The 12,118-nt window shown below is 48.3% G+C and overlaps 1 protein-coding gene across 1 annotated transcript in view; it reads left to right on the top strand.

Annotated features, from left to right (window-relative positions):
* Positions 1-7,828: 7,828 nt before the first annotated feature.
* The window catches only part of LOC104411794 (PH and SEC7 domain-containing protein 3-like), a gene marked incomplete at its 3' end in the record, with an annotated part of 26,091 nt that continues 21,801 nt past the window's right edge, over positions 7,829-12,118 (top strand). Inside the window, exons 1-2 of the mRNA XM_010022312.1 lie at positions 7,829-7,910; positions 9,338-9,730. Coding sequence (XP_010020614.1) covers positions 9,339-9,730 — 392 coding nt within the window. The remainder of the gene's footprint in view (positions 7,911-9,337; positions 9,731-12,118) is intronic.

Raw genomic sequence — 12,118 nt, 5'->3', positions numbered from 1 at the left:
TTACCATGCAATGTCCAGCTGCACCTTAAGCTGCAAATACTTGGACCCTGGAAGACATGGATGTCCTTCTGTGCCCTCTTGTTGCTTTAGCTGTGTGTATAACATGGTATCCATCTCCTGGGGTGCTTTGAGAACTGCATAGCAAACTTTCTCTTACCCTGGCTAATAGGTCCAGAGCTCTGAAATGCAGTAAAGGACATCCTTTTCTGTGGATGTGCCTAGTTTCTCCAGAGGCTGCTGCAAAGATCCAGAGTGTCTGAGATGTGTCAGTAGTAGTGTGGGGGTTTCTAAGCTGTTGTTGCTTGCTCAAAGTCTGGCGATACATTTTTTATCTGAAGAGATCTTTCTATTTGAAAGACTTTTTTTAGTTTTTTAAAAAGAGTCTTTAAAAATACTATATTTGAAATATACACCATTAAGTACAAGAAGATTCTGAGGGGCTGTAAAGTCTTCATAGATGCTGCAAGTGCCAAAGCAGCTGTGGGCTGTCACTGCTCCAGAAGTTTGCACTTCAGCTGAAGGCTCTTTGGGAGCCTTTAAAGTAATTCTTGCTACCATTCTGTATATATGCACTTAGAAAATCACCTGTTAGCCGCTTTCTTTCTAAATCATAGCAGGGGAGAAATAGAAATATTTGGATTCTTTTTGGATTTGTTTTTTGAGTTTTGGGTGTAAGACTTTTCCAAACACAAGTCTTAAACTAAAACTTGAGATTCTTGCAGCCATGTGGGGGTGGACCTTTAAAGAAGAAAAGTGCATTAAATATAGTTAAGGCTCACCCACACTTTTACATCAGGATAAGGAGACCAGCTACTCTCTTTGTGTTCCCTCCTGTTCCTGCTCATGCTAGCAGATGTTTCACTCTTCTCGTTTGCTTTCCACGGTAATGACTCTTGGGACTGAGCTATCTCACTGACCATCTGTGGCCCATAGAGCAATTTGTAGTGGATAATCCCTCACACTAAACCCTCCCAGCATGTGCTGCCTGTTAGTTTTGGACTTCGTCCTTTTCTGAGCTCACTTCAGGCCTGTGAGCTGCTGCGGCAAGGTGCCATCCTTTCCACAGCTGGGGGAACAGTGTGGAGCTCTCTGGAGGGCTCTTGGTTCGGTGTGGTTGGGGTTGCGCTCCCAAGCCCTGTTTACCACTGGGAAAAATAGTTAAAATCTTTTTTGGGAAAAAATACACAACTAGTCACAGCATTGCTTACTTAAGGCTTTCCATCAGGAACAAAGTTAGAAGGTTTGCAATTGTAACCCCCCCTCACCACGCTCCAATAGGCACACAGTGGCCCAGGTATTGTACATGCTGTTTTGCTCCTTGCTTTCCTAATGGACAGGGTTTTACATTCTTAAACTAGCAGCTGTTCTCACTCTGTGTGTTTCAAGCTGTGACAACTCAGGCATCGCATCACCACCTGACCCCAGGCACTGGGGCTTGACTAGCAGAGACAGTTGTGAGAAATTTACCCAGTGTGGGCATGGATGTCCTGTGGAAGACTGAAGATTCACCTAACACAGCCCCTGGTTGCCCATAGAACCCCAAAATTTATAAACTGTGCAAGAGCAGTGGCAAGTAGTAATTCTCTCGTAAGCCCTTTCAGTGTGCAGCAAGCCGTGGCTGCGGGATTTCCTGAACAACACACTGCCCCTGGGTGTTTGCAGTGGGATTATTTTCTCCCCTGAACCGTTCAGTTTGATTTCTGGTAACCCTTAGCTGCTGGCTGCTGCGCCGCTGCCTGGCTGTTCAAACACAGTGAGTGCAGGGGGACACGCTGCCTGCGCACACTGCTGGGTCTGTGTCAAACCTCCCGCTGATGGCAGCAGGGACCCCCTCTGGTCATCTCTTTTTGGGGTGAGAGATCTCAGCCAGTACGGTCATGTTTTCTGTGTAGGCTCTGCCATATCTCCGGTACCCTCCGCTCTCCCTGCCTTTTTGTTAAGGCAACAGAGCATTTAACCAGGGCTTCTTTTCTAGGCAGCTCTCCCCTCTGCTCCCTCCCTCTCCCCCCACCTTCACTCATCTTCCCTGTTTCCACCAACTTGGTGTTTTTACATAATGTCAGTGTAACTTTGCATGGATGATGGCCTGGCTCCACTTCCCCGGGAAAGCAAACTGCCCAAAAGCCTGGAGTGGCTGCAGGTTGCAGAAAACCTTGTGCCCAGTCCGGCGCGGATGTTTGCAGTCCAGTTACAAAAGCACAATGCTTGCATTATGCTAATCCCCTGTCTTTGGCTAATGAAGGACCTCCGCTGGCCAGGCAGGACCTATCGCGGCACGGAGAATGACATCATTTGGAGAAAGGGCTGCTGTGCAAGGCTGCCAGTGATTGTGCAGCATCCCTCCCCTCTTGCAGAGGGAGGCCGTTCCATGTTGTACTGCGTTATAAATCGGGATGGTTTTAGTTACTACAGAAGTTGTAACTTGAGGGAGTGCGGGACAAGGAGGCACGTGTGACCCCCCTCTCTGTCAGACTGCAATAATGACATATAATGACAATAATGACATAAACCCTGTGATTTTTTCATTAAGCTCTGTCACCTAGAGACTCGTTTCCCCTTAACGCACGCGTTGTTTTTACTTGCCCTAATTTGCCTGTTTCAAATAATGTCAAGAAGCGCTGGTACCACGAAAGCATAACTGGTGTGACGCTGCATGCAGGCTCACCCGTGTGCTGCTTGTGGTCGGTGCAAGGAGCTGCGGAGAAATAAAATGCAAGATGACAGGGCTGCTCAGTGAAACCTCCCAGCTCCGTAATGCGAAAACCCCGCGCTCCGACACCAGCACGCGACTCTCAGCATCGCCATTCCACCCGTTTCATCGCTTACGGACGCAGTTACAGTAAACGGCAGCTAAGCACAGACGTCTTCCTGGCATACCGTCAGGCAGCCTTGCTGGAGGAAGTTTTTTTTCCCCCTGCAAGCTGCCAAGGTGGACTCCTTATAGCTCCTGCGATAGACTGAATGAGACTGCAGTTCCCCCATCAGTTTCATAATACTCAGAAAGCATCCATTTACATCATTGTGTGCAGTGCAGGGCAGCAGCTGCCAGGAAATTTGAAACTATTTTGATTCCAGTTGACTAGAACAGCAGCAATTGAATTAGCTGGTATCGCTATAGATAAACTGATGATCTGTGCATTTTGTTTCTTTGACCAATGGGTAACTGCTGGAGCTACAGTAACCTCTGTGAGTAAGGAGACTGTTCAAGCAAATATCTCTAATTTCTCGAGCTAGCTAATATATATATATATATACTGTATAGAGAGAGACACTCACACCATTCTTTTGTAAAATGTACCTGTAAACAAAATGTCTGTCTATGCTTGTAACTTGTGTTTTGCTTCCTAATATTTCCTTTTATTATGCTGTAGACAAGCTTGCTTGACATGAAATGGTTATTTACCTATGAAATATCATATCTATGCCTGATTGAAGTCATGAATTCTTTCAATGTCTAGTCATCAGAAAGGCTGCCAATTGCTGTTAGGTTATATTTGCCCAGTCTCAGATTTTTAGCCACTCACCCCATTTCTGTTTTAGCTTTTTCTCTCTCCATTTAATTTTCCGTTTCTTTCTTTCTTTTTCTTTTTCCTTTTTCTTTGTTGAAAGAAGCCACCTTCAATGCAAAGTAGAAATTGGTGTTACCTGAGAGTGTGTGTCCTTTCTTTGTTTGTTTGGTGATGGGTATTTTTTTTCCCTGCTCATCTTCAGTGCGGTCCTGAAATTTTGTTGTTGCCTTTCTAGCCTTGTTTGTAATGCAGTCATATTGGGGGATGGGGTTGGACAGGATATGCCAGTAGCTGCAGCAAGACATGATGCTGTGGTGGTGGATGGGAATAAGGGAGGAGTTTCCCTTAAAGAGCTCAAGCTCCTCAAGCTCTGGTACCTGAAATAGCTCTCTGGGCAAAGGGAAAGGCGTTGCATTGTTCAGGAGTGGAGGGCAATTGGTGGTGGTTTACTGCAAGGAGTGGAGACCTCAGTGGTCGTGTGCATGGTTGTACCTAGCGTAGTGGGAACAGACATTGTTGCCATGTGTGATTTATTTTTAATCAGGTAGTGAATTAGGCAGTGTTCCTGCAGGATGCTGTGAAGGCAAGAATCCCTCTGCCTTGTGGTTGCATGCAGCGGCAGCAGCAGTCCTACCACAGTAGGGCTGCTGGTGTCTCACTGTAGAAGGGGCCTTAACTTTCTGCAGTGAAAATGCTCCTCTCTTGCCCAGGTGAAATTAGCTTGCAAGCGTGGCGAAGGAGTGCCTGTGTGCATGCTCCCTCCTCCCCACAGGTCTCCCTGTGCCTGTATATGCGCCTGTGTGCTCTGCACGTGTACCTCTTCTGGAGTCTGCTGGGCTTGCAAGAGGGTAAAGTTTGATTGGGATGAAGTTCAGGAGGAATAAATCAGAAACTTGCTCGGGATTGCTTGCTGTCGTAAGCAGCGGCTGTCAGTGGCGGCTGGGGACATGCACTAGTGTGTTTTGCATTCGCCACCAGAAATAAGGCTGCCTCTGTTTCCTTCATGTTGGTTCAGAAGCTAAGGTAGCAATTAGAAAAGTTGAGCCTGGCCCCTTGGCAGGGTTTGTGTGTGGTGCCTTGTCAGGGCTTGGTCTCCAGTGCACATTGGCTGCACCCCAGCCTATGGGGGCTGGGGAGCGATGCTCTGGGCTTCCTTCCAGCAAGGCGGGATGTGCGGGTTGGAGGGAGGTGTGGGAGGTCCCAGCTCCGGGGGCACTATGTGTTACTTTCCCTTGGGATGCGGCCAGAGCATTCAGCCCAGGCAGTGGCATGGCCAAGCGCTGCCTCGTGGTGCTGGGGGCATGAGGCGATCGCAACTGGGGCACCTCCTGCTTTGCAGGTCTGCAAGCTGAGAGTTGCTGTAGGTGGAGCTGTGTCCACCGAGAAGGGTTCATGTTAGCATCTATACTGACGGACTGCGGAGATGGGGCTTTTTGATGGCGTGGTCTGGTCCCGGTGCAAGTGTAGGGTTGTTGCAGCCACACGACATCATTCTTATCCATGAGTCCATCCTGGTGGAAGTGTCCCCCAGTTCACAGGCAACCTGTTTCCTGTGCTGTGAAGTGGGTGGACTTGGGATGCACCCAAGCACTGAGTGGCTGAATTGTGTGCAAAGAGGGCTGTTTGGGGCTTTGGGTGCTTAGAAAAAGCACTGTGCCTGGAAACACTCATACAGGTAGAGGGGCCTTGCTGTCTGCTTCAGCCTCTCCCAATGCACCCGCACTTGTGTGTTGGAAACCATGCCATGAAGGCAGGCTGGTGATGCAGAAGTGGACAAGGCATCCATGCTCCTCACAGCTCTCTGGGACCTTACAGCAGAGAAAAGATCCCTGCTTTGTCCAGTCAGTGTCCTCAATAGCAGGGAAGTGGTGTAGGTGAAACCTGACCCATGGAAATTTTATTACAGAGTGATTAAATCAACAGCATGGAGGTATCTGGAGAAACTACTGGGGAAGGAAGAGGCTGTGGTTTGGCATGGTCCAAACCTGTCACTTTAATCCTGCGCCACACACAATGTGGGGTATTTATCCTGTGGCTAGATGTACTCGATAGTGATCTGACTGGTGTGAGCTGTCACTTGTCTTTACAAACCACTGGCAGATAGATGGCTACATTAGTGCGGTGCTGAGCTTGTGTTACATTGTCCTTCCTTTCACCTTGAACTAAGCCTATCATTAACAACAGCTACATGGCTTCCTCCTCAAAGATGGCTTGTGGCCAGCCTCCTCGGAGCAGAGATGGGGGTTGTTTTGCAGTGCAGCACCTAGAGATGCACTTGGAGTGGCACAAAGCATCCACGTGCAAGGTTGTGTCTGGTTTCAGAGCTGTCACCCCTGACATTGTTCATATAGGTGTTTGGATCTGCCCCCCTGTTGTTTCTTTTAAAACATTTTTATACTCCACGCCATTTTTTTCCAGGATGGTGCAGCAAATGCAGCTGTTGCTGCTACTTGTTTTGTTTGGTTGTTGTTGTGTTTTCAAAACCTTAGTTCCTCGTTGGGCCGTAATAGAAGGTGGCCAAGTATCTGTCCTATCTGTCATTGTGTCATCCGTGAGATCCCTCTGAGGACAGCTGGTTCTCTGTTACCCCGCAACAATGGGAGCCACTGGGTGCTCGGCGCTTGGGAAGTGGGACCATCCATTTTCACTCCTGCTTTGTTTACATCGGTTCGAAAAGAAGCATGAGGAGGGGAAGGGTAGCAGGCATCTTGTGCAGTGGTGGGTTTGCTGCAACAGAAAACGTGAACTACTCAGTAAGTGTACACCACTGCCACATGACCTTCAATTACCTGAGTTGTTAAAGGAAGAGGGTAGTGCTGGCAGAAAGTTGAATTGCGCATTAATTGCTTTGTAATTTAGCTAATTGGTTTTGTCAAGGCTGTGGAATATACGGGGTGTGTCTGGTTATCTTCCTGGTGTTTCATCTTTATAAGTGAAAATGACCTAAACCCTTTTTTTTATTTAATAAAACCAACATGTATAACAGATGCTGTGGAGGGATGTCAGTCTTCTGAATATCTGCTTTCTTCAGCCTTTGCGCCTGGCCTGTGGCCTCAGACTGTTCGTGGGCCACTGGGACCCTTTCTGAAGTGTAGCAGACATTTCTGGCATTCCTTCCTCAGCAATGCACACTCCCAAAGTAAGGCTGGCCAAAAACTCCAGTGTAAAAGGACCAGCTCTGGATAAGTGCAGTGTGAGAGCGTGCAGAAGTGAGTTAAACCAAATGGTATTTTCCCTGCAGCAGAGAGTGTAGTTACTCTGTTAGGAGAGGGCTGGGAAGGGAGGTCGGTCCTTTTGCTTATGCGTGCGGTAGATAAACCCACAGTCTCTTTTTCCGTTTGCAGGTAGTGGCCGTGGAAGCAGCACTTTGCTCCCTCATACCATCATCAATGAATTTCCAGAGTATGGCACCGTAGAGGCAAGCAGAGACGGGCTGAGGGCAGAGCCTGTAACACGCAGCCCAGAAATTTGGGACGGTCACCATAGGGTACCTGGCAGGCCCCTTCCCCAACGTATGGCTCCTGCAGAGGATTCCAGACCTGATGCCGGGGCAGTGCAGCTGTGTGCCCCAGAAGAAGGTTTGCAACCTGTGGGTAACCTGCCAGAGATGATGAAAATCTCTCGATGGCTGGAAGCAACAAAGGTGCAAGAGAGAGCAAATACTTCCCTTGATTTGGAGACACAAATGGAAAAACAGAGCGTTACTGGCAGCCAAAATGTGCAGGCAGCCAGAGAACCAGTTCCAGCAGGCCAAGAAAAACCCTCAGACATGCCTCCTCCATCTGAAAGAACAGCTGAGGAAAAAATGCATTTGATCGTAGAGAAAGATCTGGCTGCAATATGGACTGGAGAAAAGCAGTCCGAGTCCTTGCAAGCCATCAATAATAAAACCGAGGAGGTCCACGCAGCTCAGGAGACAAGCTGTCATAGACCATCTGTGACAAACCTGGAAGCAGCCAGCAGAGTGGAGGGGTGGGCGCGTTTTGAGGAGTTTTCAGCGTACAGTCAAGGCAAAATGCAAATGGGTCCTGAGAGGAGGCTCTCTAAAGAGGCAGCTGTGAGCAAACATGTAGAATTTCAAGGGGTGGAGATTTTATGGCTGCAAAAAGCTGAGGAGCAGAGAAGAAAGAAGCACTCGCTGCTGGAGACAGTGTCCGTGGAGAGGAAGGCGTTCCCCAAAACCTCCAGCCACCCTGTGCCACTGATGGTCTCCCCAGGCTTGGTCTCCTCACCGGACAGCGCTTGGAGTGAGGTCTGTGAGGACCCACAGCCAGGACCTGCTGCCCCAGGAGCCACTCCTCGAGCAGTGCTCGCTGATAGCTGGGAGGATGAAGTTTTCGTGAAGGGCAAGAAGAACCGTGGTGAGGAGGAGACGGCTGTGCTAGTGAGAGGCCAGGGCAGGTGAGATGCTGCTTGTGGGGGCACAGGGGGCATGCAGGGTTTCTCTTGTCCCACGTACACGTAGCTTGTGCCTTATCCCTTTAGGAGCTAATGGCAAACAACGGGTGTTTTCTTCTGCCTGCGGCATGGTGGCAATGGTAGCTGTTCATGCCTGGTGGTGGCTAGTGCATGAAGTTGGGACTGAACCCTGTCCACACCACCTTGCTAGAGTTTGAAGTCCACCTCATATTTGGAAACATAAAGATGTCTCTCGCTGCTTGCAGAGTAATGGCTCTACGACGAAACATCTGTGGCGGGTTGTATTTGGGACCGGGACATGGCACGTAATTAAGTATAGGCAGCATGCAGGCCTGGCTGTGTGCGCCTGGCCAGATTTTCTGGTGTTGGGCAGAGTTTGTGCAAGAACAGTGTGAGCACCTCCGAGGCGTCGGGTAATAAAAACGTTTTGCCCAAGGCCTTGTATGTTATGAGAGGGTAAATGCTGTGATGTGCTTTCTGTATTACCTATCTAACTGCGTTTACCTGGTATTATCTATATATATATTTATTGCAAAACTTGTGCACTGCTTTTTACAAGATCATCCTGATGTGCTCACTTTTTCTTCCCGATGCGCATCTGTAACAAAGCAAACACCCCCAGCAGTGCCCTCTGAGCAAACTGTGCATGCTCTGACCTGATGCAGTGTTTGCTGTTGAAACAACAGAATCTCGGCAAGGAAAAGGATCTCAGAGGCTCCTGCCCCTGCACCTCAGGATCTCTGGAGTTTTGCGTGTGTGTGGGATCACTTGGGCAGGCAGCCCTGATGCCTGGCACGTGCCACGAGGAGTCCTACAGTATTTGATGCAGCAGAGAGGAGCACTTGACATTGGGGGATGCTACATGTTCCCCTGTGCTTCTGCAAGCAGGCTGAGACTTCCTCCTTCAAATCTGGTTCTCTCAGCTCCAGGTTTTTAATTGCATTTGCTTCCCATTGCATTTTGGAGGGATTTCCTCCAGCCTGTCAAGGAAGACCTCAGTCCTAGGACTGCAGAGCCAGGAAACTACTCTGCGGACAGAGGCCCCATGTGGTTGCACGTCTCCTGCCCGTGCAGCCTCTAGCATGGCAGTGGTGCTAGGGGAGGCATTTCTGAGTGCTCTTCTCCTTTGCACATAAACAGCTGATGTTATCTGTTAGGCAATATTAGGCCTTTCCCCTGTCCTCCTTTTTTCCCAGAAGATTGTTTCAGTTTACGTCCCCAGAGAGGGACACGGTGCCAGTCATGAACAGAGGTGGTGCAAGGAGAAACTAGCATTTTACCCTCAGAGTGCTCTCCTGCACAAAGCCGCGTTGACCTTTCTTTTGGCAAAGGTGGAAGGTAAGGAGGTTCAACCAGAGGTCTAAACCTTTCCCCCAAGCTGAAATGAGCTGTTTCTGATTAATTTCCAGGATGGTGGAGGAGGGGGAAGCAGCCACAGGAGGATATGAAGATGTCCTTGGGCAGAGGCACTCTGATGTCTCCACTGATCTCTACAGCTCACAGTTTGAAAACATCCTAGACAATGCATCTTTATACTACAGCGCAGAATCGCTGGAGACGTTGTATTCGGAGCCTGATAGCTACTTCAGCTTTGAGATGCCACTCACTCCCATGATCCAGCAGCGCATGAAGGAGGGTGGCCAGTTTCTAGATCGGACTTCAGCCTTGGGACAGCCAGATGTCCTGCAGCTTCCCCCTGACAGGGAGGTGACGGGCTGCAGTGGAGGCATTGCCAATGGCTTAAAGGATGGAAGTGAAACACTCTTCAGAGGAGACGTCACAGAGATCCCTCGTTTGGAAAGGTAAAAGCAGTGGGTGAGCTTTCTGTGTGGCTGCTGAGTTTTCCCCATTGTTTGTTTACTTCAGTGGATGGTTGCAGAGTGTAGTTTTGTCTCTTTCAACGCTGTGCATTTTCTACACAGAATAATTTCCAGTGCAGTGGAGTGACCTGCAGGAGAGAAGTGATCTGTCCAAACCTGCTGTTCATCAGAAAAGTGCAAATTTTCTTTATGAATGTTTTGTAGGTGATATTTGTGTCTTTAAAAAGGCTGGCCAGTATTGGCACATCTCTGGGACCTGTTCCGGAGGAGTTCGTTACCTGTTACAGATGAACCTTGTTCAGCTCCAGTTATACCTGAATTTACTAGCAGTAATTTTAGGAACAATAATACCCTGTGTATGTGGATGAGTTGTCCAAATGCAGTTTGTGATTTGGATGTTAAAGGTGTCTCTCTGCATAGCTTTTCCTCTCCTGAGGTCAGTGGGTGTTGTCCTGGTTACTTCAGCTGGAACAAGGTTTTGCTCCCACCGCATTCATGGATTAGAGGCTGTAACCTGCTTCTTTCGTTTATGCACTGGTTACTCATTGAGAGAGGAGGGAGGGTTGCAAAAATGTTAATATTTTCCATTGGGTAAAGAAAGAGATAAGAAAACTATTAAGAGAAGAGTCATGTGAGAAGCAAAAACTAGGCTAAGTGGCCAGAAAATACTGTGTAGCTGTAAAAACTCAGTCTGTGAGCAAACTTTCCTCATTGTGTGTTGTCAAAGAGGGTGGGAGAGTGAAAGGCAGCGACAGGCAAAGTGGGGGCTCAAGCCAAAAGCAGTAGTCTACAGAGGGGTGACGGACCTTGTGAGTGACAAAGATGCCTTGGGTCTCCATCCTCCAGGGACAGGAGGTTTCCTGGGAGTCAGTGGTAGGAGGTCTTTTACCTGTTTTATTCTTTGTGTGCTAGTGTGAAAGAAGTCCTTTGAGCAGAAGCAGTTTTGATAATTTTATGGATTAAGGTACAGTTTGACCTTAAAAGAACAGGCAGAAGGATTTAGCAGTTTAGAATGTTTTTTTTCCATTAGTCCTACTGAATTCTTTTAAATCCTGTACAACCCTGAGTTGTTCGGTGCCAATAGGTAATAAGTGACTGCTGGTCTGCAACAACCAGTACGGAGCCAGAAACTGAGGTCAGTCCTGACACTTGAAGCTCCTTTCTTGTACTGAAGTCAGAAGTTGCTGTGTGGAGGACAAGCAGCGTGTGCAGACCCTGGTTCTGTTGCAACATAGTTGCAGCATCTAGTATCTAAAAAGTACTGTCAAGTAAGGCCCCCACCAGCTCAATAAGACAGAAATTGTCATGAAGTCAAGGTGTACTTAGATGATGCTTAAGACACCCATTAGGTGCCTGCCTAGTGTGGATATCGTTGGGAATTAAGTTAATTTTAGTTTGAATTTGCAGCCATACAGATAAACCAACAGAGGATTTAAAAATGATTCTTTTTCTCCCCTTAATAAAAAAAAAAAAGAAGAAATAAGCATTTCCCACAATGGGTTTGTTACAAAGCTCTACTGTTTTAGTCTGGGCTAAACTTTAACAGAGCAGGGCTCGGTTAGGGACATGCCCCAAAACCTAGCTCTGTTAAGAAGTGTTCAAGGCAGGTTGGACGGGGCTTTGAGCAATTTTTGAAGGTGTCCCTGCTTGTGGCAGGGGGGTTGGAACTAAATGATCTTTAAGGTCCCTTCCAACCCAAACCATTCTGTCATTCTAGAATTCAATGATTCCGTGATAACGTGTAGCTGCAGCAGTACACCCAACCATGGATGTGCCCAGAAGGGTAATTCTCTGGACCTTATTCCTTATTAACCACCTCTCCACCACAATACTCGAATACCATGTTGTATTGCACCAGGATACAGGTGACTGACAGAGCATGTGTGTTGTATTGTTGGAGCCAGCGATAATCACGGTGTTACCGAGTGTGGGTGAGGAACCGTGTGCGTGCTGGGGGCTGCACGGGATTTATTCACAGAGGTGTCAAGACGGTGTGTCACTGCGATGCTCAGGTGAACCAGAAATAGCTGCCGGAGCTATGGGTACTATTTCTAAGAGTTTGCATGCGTGGTTGTGTTGCCTGAAGCAATTCCAGACTTGTTTGAACCAAAAGTACACATGTACAGTAACACGTGCAGTAGCCACTGCAGCACCTTTGCACCTTCTGCTGCAAGTCCTTGTTTCCTATGGCACCATGAACCTGCAGTTGTATTGGGGCTGTAGTTCCCCAATGTGTAGCACCTGCTTGGTGCTTCAGAGCATCAAGGGCCACCCACTGACGTGGTCCAGCTTTCCTGGAGCCCAAGGTGGGGAAGGCAGGCCCTGTGCTATGCTACATCCAGGCAGTGCTACCGGGACCTGCGTCCTGCT

The sequence above is a fragment of the Nestor notabilis genome, unplaced genomic scaffold (assembly GCF_000696875.1).
Source record: "Nestor notabilis isolate BGI_N333 unplaced genomic scaffold, ASM69687v1 scaffold13679, whole genome shotgun sequence".
Taxonomy (NCBI): domain Eukaryota; kingdom Metazoa; phylum Chordata; class Aves; order Psittaciformes; family Psittacidae; genus Nestor; species Nestor notabilis.
The sequence above is the reverse complement of the archived record's forward strand: the minus strand, read 5'-3'. Positions and strand labels throughout refer to the sequence as shown.